The following is a 22,437-nucleotide window of genomic DNA, read 5'->3' as shown; positions in this document are numbered from 1 at the left end:
CAAACAGTTGTTCAATTCTTGGAAAATTTCTGAAGAGTTGTTTAAACTCGGAAAGTACCAAGTGAGAAGACCTAGAGGCCCTGAGAACGTAGAGCCACAGAATGCCAGCTCTACAGAGACCCACTCCCCAAGCAACCCTGCCTCCCACACATACATCACAGGTGGCAGGACAGAATCTCAAAAAGAATGTGATTAAGAACTCAATTAATGCAATGGATATTCAGGCCTATTTATACTAGAAGATTTTTGAAATGCACCAGGACGAGCTACTCCCTCTCCCCAATACAGCCCCATTGTCATCCTATAATATCTTCTCATGGATTCTACAGGGCATTTCCCCTCTCACTGTATATGTAACTTCTCCTCCTACTAGATTCAAAATACATTACATAAATCCAAGAATCATGAGAGGGGAACTATGTGCTAAGTTACTCTGCCTCACACTGATGTTACAAAGAGGAAATTGTATATTAATCTTAACCCAAAGAATCTTTCTGAAGCCAACTACACCATGTTTATCTTTCTACCATGAACACATAGAACAGCATCTAGCACATGGTAGGTATTATAGAATAAATGTTTGTGTCTCCACAAGATTCATATGTTGAAGACTAATTCTAGTGTGGCTGTATTTGGAAAGGAGGCCTCTAAGGAAGTAATTCAGGGTAAATGAGGTCATAAGGGTGTGGCTCTGATCCTACAGGATTAGTGTCTTTGTAAGAAGAGACACCAGCAAAGCCCTTCTGTCTCTCTCTCCCTTTCTCCTCATGCACGAGGGAAGACCATGTTAGCACACAGGAAAAGGTGGCCAACACAGAGGCAGGGTCCTCACCAGATGCCAACACTGCCAGTACCTTGAACTTGGACTTCCAGTCTCCAGAACCATTAGAAAACAAATTGTTGTTGCTTATGTCATTCCGTCTGTGGTATTTTGTTTTGGCAGCCCTGGCAAACTGAGGCAGTAGGTATTAAACAGATGTTTGTAGAGTTGATTGTATTTTGACATTTTTGTTGGCTTTATTTCCATACTAGCTCTTTGCTGAGGGTCTTAGAGGACTGACTTGGAAGCTGCCATTGTCTCTATTTTGATTTTCTTTGATGCTGGCACATGCTGCCCAGCTAGCTCCACAGCCAAAGTTGTTGGGGTTGAGGTGGGGAGTTTCCTTGTGTTTGACTATGTTGCCCCAGGTGTATTGTGCAAGGACTAGCCCTGCAGTGAGCAGAAATTTTTGTTAGTTAGTTCTACACATAACTCTGTTTCCTAATTATCATAGCTCTCTCTCTACACACACACACACACACACACACACACACACACACATACACACCTCTCTTTATTTTAGAAACATCAGAGAAGTTCCCTGAAGGTCTGTGTTGGGGGGCATTTGAGAAAGTCATTCTTAAAAAGGTTTTGTTTTCATGCTTGTATATATTAAAATCTCTTTCCTATGCCTGGAGATAGCTGGTATTCAAGAGGACACCCTGTACCTTATCTTTCTCCTTCTTCAGGGTAATGTCCCATCCAGGCCCAAGTGTTCTGCCTCTAGGCACTGCACATTTTCATTTCCTCTTTGTATTAAATTTTAACCCCAAATGCCCTAAATCCTAGCCTTCACATTCAATGTGCTCTGATAACCCCAGGATGCAGATCATTCATATTATTACTTATACCAATAAGGAAAAAAGTGTGTTTTATAGTTTACAGTCTGCACAGCATAGTTACTTGCATCATCTCATTTGACCTTTGTCCACTCAGTTGGCTACAACAAAATGTCATAGACTGAGTGAGTGACTCAGACAACACTAATTTTCTCAAACTTCTGGAAGCTGGGAAATACAAACACAAGTGCTGGCTGACTTGGTCCCTGTTGAGGGCTCTCCTCCTGGCTTGTAGATGGCTGCCTTCTCAGTGTCCTCACATGGCATTCAAAGACAGAGCGGGAGACAGAGTTCTCTAGTGTCTCCTGCTTTAAGGACACTAATCCTGTCAGATTAGGGCTCCAATCTCATAATTTCATTTAGCCTAATTACCCTCTTACTCCAAATACAGCTACACTGAGGGTCAGGGCTTCAACACATGGATTTTGGGAAGGGGGTGGTTCAAAACTCAGTTCATAGCAATCTTCTTGGAACTTAGGAGCATACCACAAAATCAAGCATAAACAACAACAAAGAGAAGAGAAAAAAAGATGACCCAGATCCGGTATTACTCAGCATGCCACTGTTTCTCCAGTCAGGCCCAACCTTAGCACCCTAATCTAACCCTGTGATAATGGAAGCGCGCGCTGTCTGCCCTTATCATCCTTTGACCTTCACTAGGAGAAAGTAACGAGGAGGACTCTTTATCGCCCTCTAGAGATCACACTGTGTCATAATCGCATGACAGTGAAATGGATGATGAAAGTACAAGAGATTGTTGGAAAGCCCAGAAACGTAGGCAAAGAAACAACTAAAACAAAGTCTGGGAGATAGCAAAAGACTATTGGGAATTTTAAATTCAAACCCAGCAAAGTGTTGCTTGACACAAGCCCAGAGACTGAAGTGGTCAGGGCTTAGTAAGGCTGTCAAAATAATCCTTCCAAGGCTTGCTTTTCCCCTTCTGTTTATCAGGATTCTTGTTGCTCTGAGGAAATCAAGCATATGCTGGTGTTAGGGAGGGGCTATCTGGAGGCAGCATTACACTTCGAAGGGCTTCCATAAGATAGCAGTAATGGCAGGGGTGTTCTAAGGTCAACTCAGCCCTGGCTAGCCACTGCAGAGTTTTGTGCTTTGAAAATGCTCCCTCCCTGGCTTCCTTCTTATTCTTGCCTCCCTTGGATAGTGTGTTCAAAATATAAAGTGTCACAGTTCATCATTATTCCCTCCAAGGTGTGTGCAATCACAAATGCAGACAGTGCATCTTATGAATGCATATGCTTAAAAAAAAAAAGATTGATAAAAAGAAATCCTGAAGCAAAGTCAGGCAAACCATTTGGTGCTGGAGGGCAGTTGCACAGCCGCCCCAGCAGGTGACCTGGGAACCGTATTTGGATTGTGCACTCGAAGAATTTCACCATGGATGGACAGCCCTAGAGTTAGTGCATATTCTGAATTTGATGTTGCATTTCTATCAACAAAGAAGATGATGGAAGAATAGAAACAGAAATTGATCATGACGCATATGTAGATTTCAACTGCAATGTGAATAAAAAGGAGAAAATGAGGAAAAATCAAATAAATATCTTTATTTTTGTGAAAAATATAATGTCTGCTGGAGAACACTAATTTATCTTTCATGACCAACTCAAGCGTCACCCTCTCTAGGAAGCCTTTTCTGACCTTGTCTCCCAGAGATAATTGATCATCTTTAACTCACTCTACCTAGAACAGACTTCTACCTAGCATCTATGACATTCAGTTGTTTTTATTTATGTTTCTGTCCCATAACTAGATTTCTTTCTTTTTTTTTTGTTTTGTTTTGTTTTGTTTTTGAGATGGAGTCTTGCTCTGTCGCCCAGGCTGGAGTGCAGTGGTGCGATCTCAGCTCACTGCAAGCTACGCCTCCCGGGTTCACCCCATTATCCTGCCTCAGCCTCCCGAGTAGCTGGGACTACAGGCACCCGCCACCTTGCCTGGCTAGTTTTTTGTATTTTTAGTACAGACGGGGTTTCACTGTGTTAGCCAGGATGGTCTCGACTCCTGACCTCGTGATCTGCCCGTCTGGGCCTCCCAAAGTGCTGGGATTACAGGCGTGAGTCATCGCGTCCGGCCAACTAGATTTCTTAAAGCCAGGGAAGGGTCCTTTCTGTCTGTCTTTGTCTCTCCAGTACCTGAGCTAGTATGTGCCACTTGGTAGGTGTTCCATGGATATTTTCTGAGTTGCAAATTTGAAAGAAAAATCCCCACTACTGTGGAGAAGGCAAAACCATCACATAATACAATTCTGTGAAGGTCCTGTGTATCTTTAGAATGAGCTCATCTCCCTTTCTGGACCCCTTTCCTCTCTTCAAGACCCCTTCTCCTCCAACTGTCCAGACTCAAGAGAAGTTGTCTGTGGCCAAAGCCCCAGGTTATGGAACTAAAACCGCCTTCTCTTTCCTAACAACTCTGACCTCAAAATGTCTCTCTTTCTGCCTCTGTTCTTCCATTACAGAATTTAAAATTATTCCTTTTTATTTAGGAAGAAGTACCTGTTTTCCTTTGAAAACACATCAGCAGTTTAACCTGAATGAGTCTCTAGTTGGAGAAATTTCAAGAATAATGATAAAGGGCAAAGAAGAATTCCAACCCCGGAAAATCAAACCCCTGCCAGGGAGAGACTTATAACCATGGCTTTGAATCACATTGACCTTCTTTCCTCTGGTCTGTTCAACTATATTAAATGAATTTGCAAGCTGAGAATTGTGTGCTGTGTTTATGCAACTCATCCACCTCACTCCACCTGCTGACTTCTTAACCCAAGAGTGCTGAAATTAGAGCCATTGTGCAAACCTGGAGGCGGATACTCGATTTTTTTTTGGAGAAAGCAAAATGGGCTCCCTATAAGAGTGGCCCTCTCATCTTAATTTCCACCAGATTCTCAAGGCTATCTTCAGTCACAAAGGCTAAGACAACTGGACTAACAGAGACTCTTAACTCTTCTCAGGGAGGTCTGAATCAATGTTATCATAAAAGTTCTCACAGATAATAAATAACCTTCCCCTGTAAACCCCGTGGTTTTCCGATTTTTTCGCAATCTCTAATAATCTTTAATTCTCAATAGTATTTTCGCAGGTATATGTTTTCATGACAGTGTATCAAAATAACATTAAAATATTCCCAGTTCTTTATCATGCAATGCCCACCCCCATGATTCTCTGGTAATTAGGTCAATGGCCTAATGGAACAAACATACTGGGAACAAGCTGTAAGAATATCGATTCTTTATTCCTCAAAGCAACATTTCAAAGTCTGCAAATGAAGCCTTAACAGAAAGAAATATTAATGTAAGACTACACAAGAAGGGAATAAAGAATCACAAAATCTAAGACTTGGGAAGAAACTCAGATGTTATTATTTTTTTCCTGTCGTCCACTCCTGCGATAGTTATTATGGTTTCTCCAACAAATAGTCATGCATTTTCATTTGAGGACCTTCAACGGCAAAGAATTCACTACCACCAAAGGTATTTTGTTCTACTGTTATGATCCCTGAATTTCTAGAAGATTCATCTTAAAATTTAGTCAAAATCTCCCTTCTAGTTAGATTGCTTCAGAAATCTGGGTAACACGATTGCCTCCTCTATCTAGATTGCCTTTCAAAAAGTTAAAGGCAGATTTTTTAGTCTGTCATTCCTTATCGCCTTTAGACAGCACTTAGTCCTGCTTTTCTTTGCTTATCTTCACAGTTCCTGATACTGTGCAGTTTGACTAGTAATTACCCAGAGAGTTAATGAAAAAATGAATGATTGAGCACATATCTTAGTTGTATCTCTGCAGTATAAGGAGACGGCAAAAGATCCCCAGGATTCTAAACAGGGCATCTTTCTCACAACCTACTGCTGTGGGTTCCCTGGAGCAAGGTGTGGTGGGGGTGTTCTGAGCTGGAGTGGGGAAGGGGGACACTCTATTAATAACAATGTCCTGGACATCCATCTCCCATGAGTTAGCCTGAGCTAACTAAAATATATAAAACCTAAAATATATAAAACCAACCTGTACCCTGACCACTTTGGGCACACACTCTCAGGACCTCCTGAGGACTGTGTCACAGACCATGGTCACTCATATTTGGCTCAGGACTCATACCTGAACTTTCACACATGCCCTGAGACCTAAGCTTAAACAATCATACAAACAAGGCACAAGTACCTTCTTGACTCCTGCATGTAGCCAGGATTTTAAAACGTGCAGATGCCTATGGGATCAGGCAGCTTTTAATAGAGTAAGACTTCAGGATGTAAGAAGATAGGGGCAGGGAAGAATTCATGAATGCTTTCTCAATTAAATAGATTCACATTATTTGAAACATTGTGCATTTTAAAAACACTCTTTGTTTAGCCCTGGTGGTTAAGAATACAGATTATGCCACCAGACTGAAGAAGGGAGGGTGAATCCAGCTCTGCTTCTTACTTGCTGTGAGATTTTGAAGTGCCTCAGTTTCTACAACAATAAATCAATCAAGCAGGGTTGTGATGAGGAGTAAATGTTGTGTAGATTAATTAACATAGTGCTCAGTACAGAGTTATATGTGTGTGTGGAATTTGATACAATTATATTCATTATGCACTGTCTGTCTTCACGGCAGCTGTATGTCCCTAGGCATGGCCTGACAGGTACAATTGTGCCTATGGAACTATACCCAAAAGATGTTTTGGAAAAAATCTTGCATTGGTTGTAACCAACCATCTTACTATGGTCCAATGACATCATTAGAAGATGATATTATTTAGAATGAAGGCTGCTGGCTAACTATTGGGAATCCTGGATTCTGGTCCACACTGTGCCATAGATTACCTCGTTGGTATGTCCACCTGCTGAACTTCTCCATGCCTCAGTGTCCTCCATCAGCTTTATCACCCTCACAAAGCCCTGATGGGCAGAGTCTAAGATCTGCTGTGTTGATAGAATGGTCCTAATCATAATCACATAAAGGGCTATTGATAAACAGATCTAATTACCCAGTGTTTACCCATCTCTCTTGTGGGTTCTTGAATTCCAGATGGGCTTGGAATGAACATTGTCATCCTAGTCTCTATTTCTCTCTATTTTCCTTCTCTTCTATTTTTCTCTTAGAAAGAAGGACACTTGTTACATCATGTGGTCCATCGTCATTATTATTTCACTTCAGGCCTGATTCAGCATTTGATCATTTCTTTATGCCCACACATTATTCATGGCTTTTGATGTTGTAAATAGCTGGAAAGCAAGATGAATTAAAGCGGAATAAACCCAAGAAAAAACAAAGCAAGATAATCATTGAGAGTTTTCTCCTAAGGCCTGGAGAGGACTCTGTGTACGGGACACACTCCAGGCTTCCTTTCTGCTAAGTCCCACCACTGTCTGTGCAGAAACTCAGTGGCACGGCTTGGGCAGAATCTGCCAAGCCCCAGCCCCATCTTATGACAACAGCAGATGACAAGGAGAAGGAAGTTGTATTCTTAATCACAATACAGTGTTTTTTGAAATCATACTATTGTATGTTCTACCCTATAAGGTTTTCATCTAATAGTATTCCTGCCATGACTGTATCGAGAGTCATCCTTGCAGAGTGGAATTAAGCAGGATCAGAAGAAAATCTTAACTCATAGTAGCCATCCTAACTGCTGTCGTTCACCATTCCTTGCATGAAGTGTATTCCATCTTGCTTATCACTCTCAACTTCTCATCTTTCATTTTGTCCAAATTCTTTTCAAAATCTGATTCTCACCTACTACTTAAATTAATAATGGGCAATTTAGGTGCTAGAACCTATTAGATACCATGCAAATTGAAAAATGATCTCTTCCTCAGATACGATGATATTGAGCTTATCACTAGTTTTGAAGCTTAAATAATAAATAAAAATTTTTAAAAATTAATCGTTTATTTAGCATTAGGAAAAAAATGCCTTGTATTTTTGTGAATTTTGTATCAAGTTGGAGTAATTATCAAAAAGAGAGGAAGTGATAACATTTTGATTTATAAAACAATAGTATTATAGTTTTGTCAAATAAAATGCCCCAAATCTTTCTGTTTCAAAATAACAAATGCCACAGTTTGTCATTATCTTAAAAAAAAAAAAGCCTGAAAAAAAGAAATCTGATTCTCAGAAGCAAGCCAGCTATTCCCCAAGGTTATGACTTATATACTAACTACTTCTCTGTAAGACCTGGACAATCGCCTTCTATTAATACAGCTTGCAAGTATGCTAATTGTTTTAACAGTCCTCAGTAAAAACGACTGCAGCATAGATGACAAAATATATGTGGCAAGTGTCCTTCTGAAATTCAGATATGCTTATGATCTTCTCCTTTGCACTTAATGGATTCCAGCACAGAATAAATAATAAAGAATTACTGCGATCCAGTTGAGGCGAATTAAAGTCAATGCATTTGAGACTTCAGCAGTGAATTGACACTGGCCCTGAATACCAATTGCAACTCATGAAGGTAAAGTATAATCAAGGATTTGGCTGGAAGTCTGGAAATAAGCTTCCCAGGTGGGACCAACTTGAGGTTGAAATTATGCATAGTTCTGGAGGGCACACACCATCCCTCCAGCCTAGGCTGAGACTCCACTGAGCATCATGCCATCACACTCACCATTCTTGCAGAGCAGAACAGCCAGGAAGTCCTGAGAAGAAGAATTGACAAAGAGCAAAAGACTGGGTGTCTGAGCTGTCACAAAGCTAAATGCGATGTTTTCCTTGGATGGAGCTGAATCTGTGTAAATAGCTGAGGATGACAGGCTTATATTCTTGGTCACAGGATAGGGTTCTTGAAACACGTAAGTAACCGACGTGCCAGCCTCAAAAACAGCAGAAACCTCTGCAAAATATAAGAGGGAAGAGCACACATTGAAATATTTAGGTCCATTGCTCATGCTAGCCATAACTGCTTTCTCTTGTTTCCTATGCACTGGGCACTGTGTGAGGAGTGTTACATGCATCAGACAACATGTTCCCCACAATAATTTTGAAGCGGCAGAAGTCACTATCCTTATTTACAAATGAAAAACTTAACGCTCTCATAGGTAACAAACCTTGAACAGGGTTGCAGAACCAGAAAAGAAAGCTCAGGTGTGCCTCCTGTGGTTTAATTCCAGCTCTACATACATCTGCAAAATAATGACCATGTGCCAGGCTAATTTCCTGAGAAGCAAAGATAACATGTCCCTGCTTCCAGCATAGTGCATGGAGAAATATACTGGAACCATCTTACTCCCAAAACTGAGAACTTGACAGTTTTAGTTTGTGTTCTTCTTCTGGTATCTCCGGGACATTGTGGATGGTCTCTCAATACGGAGCAAGACATTCGGGTGAACAGCAGTAATTCTCTATGATGTTGGGTAAAGTGTGAAGAACAATGAAAACAGCAAAAAAAAAAATTTATGGAAAAAGTAGAAAAGGCATAGGTATCCAACTCTTAAACTCACTTTTTTAGATGTGTAGGCATTGGTACTCAGTTCCAAAATATAGCCAAGACTTGGGTAAATAGGCTTTCCTATGGGAAACAATCCCTCTAGCATAACACACTGAATGGAGATCTGCCACCACCAGGAAGAAATATCAGATCTAGAAACTGATAAAATTCATTTAGCGGGATCTGTAAATCACCCAACCTCCTTGAAGAATGCTCTAGCACACCAACTGTTACCATGTTAGTGTAGTGGAACTAGCACTGAGCGAGTCAGCACTGGATATGGAGTCTCACTTGATTTCATCCCGACCATGTGGTCCCAGGCAAGATAATGAACTCTATGGAGAATGTTTTCTTATCTGGTGAATGGGAATCATAACACCTACCTCATCAGTATTTCTCTGATGTATGCGAGCTGATGTATGTAAAGCACTTAAGAGAGTTGCCCAGTACAGTTTGAATTTACGGAGTGTTAGAAGAGAATTTAACCTGAAGCCACCCCAATAGACTCTATACAATATATTCATTTATTAACTGCTCATCTATCCAAATGCTGAGATGCTCTCCTTAGATCAAGGCTGCTCTTGAGTTCACTTTACATTTTATCTCTATACAGTAACAGAGTGTGTGGGGAAGGCTCTTTCACAGGGCAGCACACCTTAGATCAGGCAGCAAACCTCTGCCATAAAAACTGCACAGTAAACATGAACCCATATTGGCATGACTAATTTCCTTTTGTCCTAAATGGCATATGGAATGTTCTGAATTCCCCATGAAAGTCTCTGATTGAGTTGGTGGCACCTAGAATATAATGATACCTGGCTTTTGCTTCCTAATTCTATTGCAAATGTGTTCCACCTTGTGAAAATTCTGTAACAGTCTGTTACAGTGCCAAAAAATTAAAGTTGCATATTTATGCATATTGCCTAGCAGATTGGGAATACTAGTTCGTTTATACTAAAGGTTCAGTGAAAGCATTTTGCATTTATCATACAGGTTACAACCTTGGTACTCCTGATTATAAAAATATGCAGCAGACATCTGTGACAGTGAGAATTCTGGTTATCATCAGCTTGATCCAAGAATTTTCCTTGAGTAAATTTTCTCAGGGATATTTGGTCTGCATTTTGAGCAATGGCCTCTTAGTTAACAAAATAAAGGACTCTAATTTGATATTTGTGTGTCTGCTTAAAAGGAAGTAAAATTCAGAGCATTCTGTTAGGAATAACATAAATATAGATATAGGCATATACAGGATATTACTTTTTTCTTTATACTTAAGACAATAAATTAAAAATGAAAAGCATTTTGTAATTAGGGATGTCAGACCAAATTTCTGTTGTCACTCTTCCTCCAGCCCCAGTTCTAATTATTTTTAATGTTTAAATATTGTCTGTTTTATCATAAAGCTAAATTCAGCAATACACCTGGACTCTATTATTCTTTCAGTTTCTTATACTTTATAATCTAAGAGTATAAGCTTTTGATCAGATGAATTGAGTTAGCTGAACATTTAAAACCACCGGCCAAAAAGGATAAAGACACTTAACTTGAAAGTGATTTCAAATGACCATGATGCTTCTCCAAGGCCACAGAGCCACTATCAACAACACCCCTTGAGCACCCGCTTGGTGGAAGAACCTATGCTAACTAGGTTCTGAGATGGTAAGACACACATTTTTAAAAAACTAACATCTGGAGAGGGTGTGGTGGCTCATGCCTGTAATCCCAGCACATTGGGAGGCCGTGGTTGGATCACCTGAGGTCAGGAGTTCGAGGCCAGCATGACCAACATGGCAAAACCCCGTCTCTACTAAAAATACAAAAATTAGCTGGGTGTGGTGGCAGGCTCTTGTAATCCCAGCTACCGGGGAGGCCAAGACAGGAGAATCGCTTGAACCCAAGAGGCGGAGATTGCAGTGAGCTGAGATTGCGCCACTGCACTCCAGCCAGGGTGACAGAGAGAGACTCTGTCAAACAAAACAAAACAAGACAACAAACCAAACCAAAACAAAACAAAAATACCAGTGGACCAATGGAAATTAACCTTGGGCTTGATGTGTTAGTGACAGAGACAATGTTTTCCAGAGCTGGATGTCTCTGAGAGAAGAGCCTCCTGAGACCTGCAAGGGGATCTCCATATCGACAGGGCATTGATGGGTGACATGAACTAGGAGGAGCTGGAAATGGGATGGTACTGGAGGGTGCGTCTCTGAGCTTCCATGGGGCCTGTAGACTTGGAGATAGAACCTGAATCTACCCATGTCCTGCAATCACGGAATCCCACTCGACCTCAGGTTACTCAAATAGAAATCAGGATGAATTCAGTCTTGGGGGGGTGAAAGGATTGGAAGAAAGTATGTAAAAGCACAGCACATAGTAGGAACTCAATGAACAGTAGCGGGTTTTAATAATAGTAGTATAATTCGATTTGAATATACTACAAACAGAAAGACCAGTCCTGGCTAATGAATAGTCTAGAAATTACCCAGAAATCATCCAAGCTGATTTAGATAAAATCAAACAAACTAAATAAAAATAAAACAATTGGAAATTTGAACACTGAGAAATTATTTCAAAAATTATTATAATTTTCTTATGATAATGATCCTGTGGCTATGTGTTTATCATGAGTGCTTATCTTTTAGCAATACATGATGTAATATTTATAGATGAAATAGTATTATATCTGGGATTTTCTTCAAAATAATAAAGGGGGAGGATAGGAGGTGAGTGTATCGATGAAATAAAAATGATCATGTGTTTGTAACTGTTGAAGTTAGATAAACAGTGAATGGGAGTTTTTAAATTCTTCCCTGTCCTACAGCATACGTTTGCCATTTTTCCATAATAAAAAGTAAATAAATGGTATAAGTTGAAAGGAATATAAGTATTAAATGATTTCTGGACAGATTTTTGGCAATATGTAAAGAGTACCCAAATGTACATACTTTTATTTTTTCACTGAAATTCTGTTATTAAGAAAATAATCAATATATGTGTTTATCATAGCATTATTTACATACAAACTTTTAGATAATGAAAAATTTCAATCAATAAGAAGAGCCAGTATTTAGTGAGACTTTACACACCGTGGGCGTGTGCTTTGTGGGGTGCTCATCGAATGTTAAACACGACTCCCTGTGAAAGAGTTTGGCAATTTCCACAACTCCTAGATGAGGAAACCAAGGAATCTTGAAGTTAAAGTACACAACCAGTGTCACACAACGTGGACTGTAGACGAACCAGAACCTGAACTTGGGCAGGGGTGGTGCCAGAGCACCACGATTTCTCTGTGAGCGGTAATGCTCTGGTAAAAGGATGGACAAGAAAAGGCAGTAACACCAGATGGAACATAACACAGTCATTAAGACGAATGTTTACAAATACTGATGACTTACATAGAAATGCTTTTGAAAGGAAATACAGAAAATCCAGAATATACAATGTAATGGACAAAATTATCTTAGTTATATTAAGGGCAAGGGGAAAAAAACTAGAAGGAAGTACAAGTTCCCTATTAATGATTATTTCTGAGTATTAGATTGGGTTTTAACTTTTCTAGATTTCTAAATAAATTTTCAAACAAATTTTATCAATAATTATCTTACGTTTTAATTAGGAAGAAAAACATTTAAATTAAAACACTATGACAGTCATATCCAGGTTCTTTATTAATGGTGTATGTGTAGGGGGGATAAGAGAGCTAACGACAAACACACATCAACAAATGGTGTTGAGACAAGGATACATCCAAATGCAAAAGATTAAAGCTGGACCCTCTACCTCACAACAAATACGAAAATTCACTCATAATGCATCAAAGACCTAACTGTGAGAGGTAAAACTATAAAACTCTTAGGAGAAACCATAGGTATAAATCTTCATGATCTTGGATTAAGTAAGGGTTCCTTAGCTATGATCCTAAATATATAAGCAAAAAAGATAGGAGACTAGGGAAAATGAATTTGATCAGAATTTAAAACTTTAGTGTTTCAAAAGACACTATGAAGAAGACAAAATACAACCCATAGAACTGGAGAAAACATTTGCAAATTATATATCTCATAAGGGAATTATATTCCAAACACACAACAAATTATTACAACTGACTAATAAAAAGAAGAAAAAATTTAAAATCTACAAAAGATGTTAGACATTTCTCCAAAAAATTGATGTATACAAATGGACAATAAGCACAGGAAAAGATATCCAATATCATTAGTCATTAGGGCATGCAAGTCAAAACCACAATGCAATAGCATTTCATATTCATTAGGATGTCTATTATCAAAAAGTCAGACAGTAAAAAGTGTTGGCAAGAAGGTGAAGAAATTGGAGCCCTCATTCACTGCCAGTGAGAATGCAAAATGGAGCAGCCGCTCTGAAAAAGTTTGGCAGTTCCTCAAAAAGATTAAACCTATAGTTACCGTATGACACAACAATCTCACTTCTAGGTATATATCCAAGAGGATAGACAATATGTGTCTGCACAAAAATGTGTACATATTTATAGCAGTGTTATGTATGATAGCCAAACAAATGAAACCATCCCAACATTCATTAACTGATCAATAGATGAATGGATAAACAAACTGTGGTGCTTTCGCACTATGGAACACTCTTTGGCAATTAAAAATGAATAAAGTAATGATGAATGTTGTAACATGGATGAACCGGGAGAATAGTATGTGAAGTAAAAGAAATCAGACACAAAAAGATCACATACTATATGGTTCTATTTATATGAAAGGCTCAGGATGGGCAAATCTACAGGAAAAGAAAGTAGATTAGTAGTTTCCAGGGATGCGGGAAGAGGTAACTGGGGAGTGACTGCTAATGACATGGAATTTCTTTTTGAGATGATGAAAATATTCTGAAACTGATGGTGGTGATCGTTATACAACTGTGTGAGTATCCTAAACATCACTGAATTATACACCTTAAAAGGGTGGGTTTTATGATATATAAATTACATCTCAATAATAGAGAAAAAAATACACAAAACAAAAGCTGCATATTTGAAGCGATGGAATCCTATTACCATGTTCACATATAGAATGAAATTAGGGTCTTAAAGAGAAAAAATGAAGCAAAGACAAGCTAGATGGACCTCCTGACATTTAGCAAGTTACTACAACTTTATGAACCCCTAATAAGTCAAATTTAGATGTTAATACCTGCTCTATTTGTTTGGATGAGGAATATATGTTGCAGTTAATGACTAGTTTATTTTTTATGATGATTACTTCTTCGTACTATTATGAGAAACAGAAAAATGGCCAATGAAACATAGTTCTGACTTAGGAATTGATAATGAAAAAAAAGTCCCCAATTCTATACAAGATATATTCAGTATGTACACACCATCTCCTTGAAATATACAGTGCCATAGTAAGTAGCATGGAAGGCTGCACCAGTCGCCCAACAGATCACCCTCTGTTCAGAACCATCTTGTAGCCTCTGGCTCCCCATTTCAGTTCCAGCCACATTCCCCAGAGGCAGTTGGCAGGGCTCAAAGGTGTGACTAAAAAGGCCATCTTACATACATTGTGAGGACTAAATATAGAGGGAATCATTTTCTTAGAAATATCAGAAAGAATGAACAGTTTGGAAATAGTAAACTACAATGCACATGAAAAGGCTAGGCACACATTTGCCTGTGTAACTTGCAGATCATAATTAAAAGTGGGAGGGAGCACAGAGATGTTGCAGCATATGCAGGGAAAAGATCCAGGGCCGAGGACGGAAGAAAATTAATAGGAATGGTTTTGGAGAAAGGAGACAACAACAACAAAAGAGAAATTAGGCACATTTAGAACAATATGATCCAAAAGATCTTTGAATAATGTCCCCAGAGAAATGCAGAGAGGTCTCCTGTTCATGTTCTTCCAAACAAAAGTCTTGGGTAGAGATGCTGAGAAGAATGCTTGTGCATTTCAATGCCTGGGTCTCATGGTATTTATTGTTTGTGCTCCTCCTAGCGTGTGGGATGGCTTTAAGAGGAGCATTCACACTTCTCAGGGGAAGTTGTTCGGACACCTCCCCCAGTGTGAATACCTAATAGCACTTCGCTTGTTTAGTTCATAATATGAGCCCCCGGAATGGAACCTGTTTTATTTTAAGTTTCCATGCAGTTAGCCCTAAAATTTTTACCATTAATTTTCTTCCAAGAAACATAACATGCTCTTTGGCAAGAATAAGTAAGTAATTCAAACTAATTGAGGAGAAGGCCCCTGTATGAATGAACGGAAGGCTTAAACTATAGTATCCTTCAAAGAAAACAGTGAGTGCTTTCTTTCCCTTTTGTTTCTAAGTTCCAACAGTAGTAAGCTGGACTAAATAAACCATTGTTTTGTAAAGGTGCTTTGAAGATGTGCTTTAATGAATTGAGAAAAATTATATATAATTGCTATGATTGTTTGTTTGTAAATGGTGTCTCAAAGTGGTTCAACCATTTTATTTGAATAATTTAAATGCTGCTCTTGAAATATTGTTTACATTGTTTACTAAACAAACGTTTCTCCATCAATTAAATAAACTTTTAAATATTGCAAAAATTGAGAGTACACCAAATATTTCTTATGTTTGAAAAATACTACGTATTCATACTGAATATTGAGATTTTCTAGTTTCTTGAGGTATCTTGAATTTATCTAGAGAATTTACACAATGATCCTCATTCCTTGTCCAAGCTGTATGTCCATGATTATTAATTTGTGTCAATGTAATGAATTCATGAGATTGTGAAGGGGTACACAAAAAGCCCTGGAGCAGAAATTTTGACTTTCATGTGTGTTTCAGTCCCAGCCCACCAATGAACTGAATATGAGCCTTCAGACAGGGCTTTTAAAGCCTCAGACATTCGCTCAAGTCACCTGCAGAATAGAGAGATTTCACCAAATACATGGTGCTGTGTTTACTAATTTACTGATACTCTCTTTGTTGTAAAAATAATTTAAGATGGTTTAAGTATCTCTAAGGCTCCCCCAGGGCTAGATTCTACAATCCTTTGATTACATTTGCAGACAGAGGGATTGGAAGTGGACATATTAATGTGTTCACTAACAATCTAGCTAACAACAGAAATATGAGTCCACCTCTTTCCCTGCTCAACCGGCTTTTTGGCCACGGGCAGGGTGTTTTCCTGTAATTATCCATCCAGTTCAGTTGCATTGCCAGTGAACACACGCAATATCAACAAGTATATGCAATTATGTTGAGGAACTATGCAGACTCTTCAAACAGAGGGAGAGTAGATGATAAAGACTGTCTCAGAGTGTGAGTATCACAAGGCCTGATCATAGCATGTAGGTGATATAGCACTGCACTCAGGAGAAAGGGAGCGCCTAAGGTACCTTTTTTGCAAAAGGGCCCTTCATAAGGTGAGTTGGTGCAATCGCATAGGTAGCCATTGTGCTTCTCCACACACTTGCCCCCGTTGTGGCAGATGCTGCCATAGCTGCTGCAGTGACCCGGGCAGCCTGGCCTGACTCCAGATGTCACCTTTGCCCTCTCTTCCAGGTCCAGTTTCTGTCCATTCAAGTGTAAGGAGCGAATGCATCCTAGGAAGCCTTTCTGTCTGGATGACGTTCCCCCTAAGAGGTTAAATAAAAGGAAAGAAATGTAAGGTATTATAGGGCTCAATACATTTAGGTTTAATGTTGGCATGGGTAAGAGTTAAGTAGTCCTCTGTTGTCATGCAGGGCTAAATTGATTTTTTATTAAAGTTTCCATTGAGAGTTGGAATTCCAAAGAGCCTCAAAAAAATGCATGTCCTAGAAACATGGGTGGAGCTATAGGCCACTATCTTTAGCAAACTAAGGCAGGAACAGAAAACCAAATACCCCATAGTCTCATTTACAAGTGGGAGGTAAATGATGAGAATACTTGGATGCAGAGGGGAGCAACAGACACTGGGTCCTACTTGAGGGTGTCGGGAGGGAGGAGGGAGAAAATCAAAGAAATATAACCATTGGGTACTAAGCTTAGTATCTGGGTGACAAAATAATCTATACAACAAATCCCCATTACACAAGTTTACCTATATAATAAACCTGCAAATCTACCCCTGAACCTAAAATAAAAGTTAAGAAAAAAATACACATCCTTCTAGGCTGGGAATCCCCTCCCTCAGGCTCTTGCCGTATACACACAAAAAAAGTGAAAGATTATAGTTCCTGTATTTTACAGGTTTCAGAGTAAAACTTCAGATGGCCATGTTTCTTGTGAAAAAAAAAAAGTTCTTACACAGTCTACAGCACAGTTGCACCTGAAGTGGAAGGCACAGAGTGGGACTGTCCTTTCTGGCAAAGTTAGACAGCAGCTGTTAAGTACACCAACTTACAAAACTTCAGTAGGCTTCCTAATGCTTATGCAGTGCAGTGCAGTGAAGTGGAAGGTGGGTAGACCAGAGCCAGATAGACATGGAGTCAAAGTCATGTCACTCGCTGATTAGCCATATTGACATTGGAATTACCTAAGTATCAGCTACTTGATCTATAAAATAAAAATCAATCTATTGTGCGGGTGTATGGTGAGGCTTCATTAAGATCATAGAATAGGCCAGGCACGGTGGCGCATGACTGTAATCCCAGCAATTTGGGAGGCCAAGACAGGCTGATCATCCGAGGTCAGGAGTTCAAGACCTGCCTGGCCAACATGGTGAAACCCCATTTCTACTAAAAATACAAAAGTTAGCCAGGCATGGTGGCAGGCGCCTGTAATTCCAGCTACTTGGGAGGCTGAGGCAGGAGAATCACTGGAACCCAGGAGGCTGAGGCAGAGGAATAGCTTGAACCAGGGAGGCTGAGGCTGCAGTGAGCCAAGATCACACCATTGCACTCCAGCCTGGGCCACAAGGCGAGAGTCTTTCGAAAGAAAGAAAGAAAGAAAGAAAGAAAGAAAGAAAGAAAAGAAAGAAAGAAGAAAGAAAGAAAGAAAGAAAGAAAGAAAGAAAGAAGAAAGAAAGAAAAAGAAAAAGAAGAAAGAAGAAAGGAAGAAAGGAAGAAAGGAAGAAAGGAAGAAAGGAAGAAGAAAGGAAGAAAGGAAGGAAGGAAGGAAGGAAGGAAGGAAGGAAGGAAGGAAGAAAGGAAGAAAGGAAGGAAGGAAGGAAGGAAGGAAGGAAGGAAGGAAGGAAGGAAAGGAGGAAGGAAGGAAGGAAGGAAGGAAGGAAGGAAGGAAGGAAGGAAGGAAGGAAGGAAGGAAGGAAGAAAGGAGGAAAGGAGGAAAGGAGGAAAGGAGGAAAGGAGGAAAGAAGGAAAGGAAGGAAAGAAAGGAAGGAAGGAGGGAAGGAAGAGAGAAAGAGAGAAAGAAAATAACATAGAGTACAATACTGTTGAATCACTGCTGCTCTCTTATGCCTTCTCTTGCACCTTTACAATGGCTAGAACCAGGTCCTTAATATATATGTGCTAATTAATCCTTGAGCTTTTTCTTACATTATGATTTAGAAGACAGATTTCTTTTTGCAAGCCTACACAATAGGCTTGTAACTTTCTGCTGAGGATGTATCTTGTAGGTTTCAGAGAGATTTTATGTTTCTTGAAAATTATTCAAGAATCAGGCAGATTTAATATTTCAGAGTGTTTTGTTCCCATCAGAAATCCAATATTCCACCAGCCTACCCCTCTGATATCAAAAAAATGTGTGTTGAGAGACAAGCCAGGAAACTAGGCTAAGTCCCATTAGAAGGTATTTATTTGGTGCTGAAACTCGTGGGAGAACCCAGGGGAGGCAGAGGTACAGCCTGGCCTTAAAGAACACAACTTTTGTTTCAAATCCTCAGACTCAAGTCTACACATATGGATGCGTAAAAGCCACACACAGGTCTCTGAGGTCTGCCAGATGTACTAACGGAGAGGAGGAGAAGGTGGAAGGGAAAATACCAAGGTCAGGACCAACTTGTCATTCATTTTCTGTACCCTTAGGATCTCTCATCTGAGCCTCATTCTAGAAATTATTCTACAACTTTATTAAATCTTTGTCTGGGCAAATGACCAGATACAAATGTGTTCTTATCAAAGTGGATCAGATGAGAAATTGAAATGCATAATCTTAGACAGGGAATAGAGATGTTAAGTGAGAAACAAAGCTGTAAGTTAAAGAAATGAGTAGATAATTCAAAGAATTCCTGGCATTAGTCAGACTGGCCCAGTGGTGGGTCAATGGCTTTGAGGAAAGCAAGGAAATGATTAGAAATGGGGAGGACGTGAGGGGGACATGGGGCAGGGCAGAGTGGGGAGAGAAGGGTTGTTTCTCCTAAATCCCACCAGGTCAGCAGACTCATAAATACATGTATGACATTCACTTGTTCCGTCCAAAGACATTTATCCTAAGGGATAAATCTCGTCTCGCATTCTGAAGTAATGATTCATAGAATACAATATGTGTTCAGTCATTATATTTTCAGTTCCCACAAGTGATACCCAAGCAGGCCAGGAGGCCAAACCCAAATTGCATTCTCCTGTCTGTCTCAATTTTGGTAAGTAAATCTCTTTAACCACAAGATAAATCAATTATAAGCACAAGCAGATCATAGAGGAAGGTTCATTATTTCTTTCCTAGAGAGTGTGTAGAATAAAAAGGAGAGGATTTATGTAGTCAAATGTTTGGTTTCGTTTTGTTTTTCTCATTTTGTAGTCACTCCCCATAGTGGATTTGAATAACTCTTCATATATCTTGCTAGAGTCATTTTTCTTTTAGCAGAAGTGAAGAATGAAAGATCTATTGCACATTTTCTTGCGTGTGACTTAGTCAACAAGTTTATTAATGGAGAAGAAGATGACTGGGGTGGGTGGTCTCTTGGGCAAAAATGCACTCCTTAAGGTTTGAGACTTATAGAGTCTGGTGATAGTGACACAAAACGGGGGGATTATTTCAATTACAGATGCTGACGAAACATAATGACACAGTGAGTTATGAACTCAATTGCACAGTGAACTAAATTTCCATTTTTAACTGGTTGTTTTAGCCTTTACAAAGGAGAAAACTAGGAGTAAGTTTGCTTTTCCCTTTTTTCTTTTTCTTTCTTTCTTTTTTTTTTTTTTTTGAGATGGAGTCTCACTCTGTTGCCCAGGCAGGAGCACAGTGGCCGGATCTCGGCTCACTGCAAACTCCGCCTCCCGGGTTCACGCCATTCTCCTGCCTCAGCCTCCCGAGTAGCTGGGACTACAGGCACCCGCCACCACGCCTGGTTAATGTTTTGTATTTTTAGTAGAGACAGGGCTTCACCGTGCTTTTTCTTTATAAAAAGAATAATTTTTTTAAAGCGGCCCCTTCTTACCTACTCTGAGTAAAGAGTTACTGGAGGCATGAATCTTCTGTAAAACTTATTGTACAGAAACAGAAAGGCAACGGTAATCTTCCCTCATCCCCCTCGCTCACCGTCTTCCTCCTCTACCCCAGATCTACGGATTTTCTCTCCCTCTCCCAGAAATCTCTATTTCTGAATCCATTTGCTTCTCTCTCTCTCTCCTCTTTCTCTTTCCTTCTTCCTTCCTTTCTCTTTCTTTTCTTTTTTCCTTCCTGCAAAAACATGCTACCTACAGCCCCTGCTCTTCCTTTCTATTCACCATTTTGTGGCCAGAATTAATACAAATTTGAAAATGTGATTCTGCTGTACGTGGTTGATACCCTTTGGAAACTAGTCATTGTCCTAGGGATCAAGCTGAAATTCCTGATCACAACTGACACAGCAAGGGAGATCTGGCCTCCCCTTACCTCACCAGCTTCTTTCTCCCACACTTCCTGCACTGACATCAGTGCACCAAGCATTCCAAACCACTTGTGGTTCTCATGCCACATGACCTATCTAGACTTTGGACCTCTTCACATATGTCGTATTTCCTAGTATATTATCCATCCCCCTGCACTCCACTGCTTGTCCTACACTACCCCTGCAGTCGCAGACACGCACACCTGAACTCATATAAACGTATTAGTCATTTGTCTGTTTACCCACCAAGCATTTGCTTATTTTAATTATTTGTCAATTTTTTAAAAAACACAAAAATACTTTAAAAAATTCTAGTTAGTTCCTCATTGAAAAACCAGAACATCTCTTAATGACCCTGCTTTCTTGCATGGCAGTTCTCAGCTGCACTGGGGTCAGCTCCTTTAAGATAGGGCATGCACTCTCCCCTTGACCACAGAGCCCACCAGGAAGACTTCATTCATTCATGTTGCCTTCCTGGCCACTGCAAGTATTTAATTTTTCCCCTGTTGTTCTAGTATACTTTTATTTGTACTTGTTTGCTTCTTGTATACAGTTCACTCTGATTTTAGAAAAACAAAAAACATGTAGCATTTTACTTAGAGAAGTTTAAGGGCTTTTTCTTTTTCTTTTTTTTTTTTTTTTTTTCAGCCTTAATCTGTGGGCTCTTTGAGGACCAGAGCAATGCCTCTGGTTCTAAAAACAATATTAAAACATACTAGTCATACTAGTTGTAGGTTAGAAACTTTATACTAAACTCATTAAACTGTCAATGGGAAAGAAGGTATTCTTCATATCATTCACATTGCCTAAGAAAACTTAACATCAGAGATTGCTTTGGCCACAGTCAGGGATTAAACAGATTTTATGTGGCAAAACCTGGAGTCACACTGGACCTGGTGATCTTCAAAGCCTGCAGGTAGCTCCGTGCCCTAAAATTCCAAGATGAATATTAGACGATTTGGGTCAATACCACAACTAAGTGATTCTTCCACTTTCTTCCTCTTGTCTCTTACATGTTTTCTTTCACCAAATAATATACCAGCATGCATTTATTCTCTCGGCTTCCCTATCAGTCTTTTTGACAACTCAGACCATTACTTGGCTGGCCTAGCTAGAAGCAATTTTGTATGATACTCTTCAGCTGGCCCTTGGTATCAAGTGGGTTCATTATGATGATGTTTCCTTGGACTGACTATGAATCAACTCTTAAAAATTTCACTACCATCATTCTAAGCCTGTCTTTGAAAACCTCCATGTGTCAGTCGGACAAATGCTCATTGCTTCCAGAGAAGCATCTCAATTCCTCGTGCCCTCCTTGAGCACAAACGCGGAGCCTCTATTTCTCTCATGTGTGTCTGCTCTGTCCTGCACATGCTCCAGCAAAACTCATTTTCAGAGAAGCCCCTGGAAAAACACAGACTGCATCAGATCAGGCTCTTATTTCACAAAAATTAGTACAGTGCCACCTTTCCATCCTCTCTTCTTCCCTCCCACCCTTTCTTCCTGCCTTAATTTTTTTTCTGCCCTTGAACATGGAGCAGTTTGTTTTCTACTGAAGTTCAGCTGCATTTACCACCTAGATTTCAAAAAGTGACAGACTTTTTGACTAAAGTGGCAAAGGTTTAACATACACATGATGAATAAA

General features: G+C 39.6%; 1 protein-coding gene across 1 annotated transcript in view; it reads right to left on the bottom strand.

Annotated features, from left to right (window-relative positions):
• The window catches only part of CNTNAP5 (contactin associated protein family member 5), an 862,050-nt gene that overhangs the window by 115,315 nt on the left and 724,298 nt on the right, over positions 1-22,437 (bottom strand). Inside the window, exons 18-19 of the mRNA XM_050752523.1 lie at positions 16,435-16,674; positions 8,261-8,485 (exon numbers count right to left, since the gene is read on the bottom strand). Of these exons, the coding sequence (XP_050608480.1) occupies positions 8,261-8,485; positions 16,435-16,674 (465 nt within the window). The remainder of the gene's footprint in view (positions 1-8,260; positions 8,486-16,434; positions 16,675-22,437) is intronic.

The sequence above is a fragment of the Macaca thibetana genome, chromosome 12, assembly GCF_024542745.1.
Source record: "Macaca thibetana thibetana isolate TM-01 chromosome 12, ASM2454274v1, whole genome shotgun sequence".
Taxonomy (NCBI): Eukaryota; Metazoa; Chordata; class Mammalia; order Primates; family Cercopithecidae; genus Macaca; species Macaca thibetana.
This window is presented reverse-complemented; position numbering and strand designations above follow the sequence as displayed.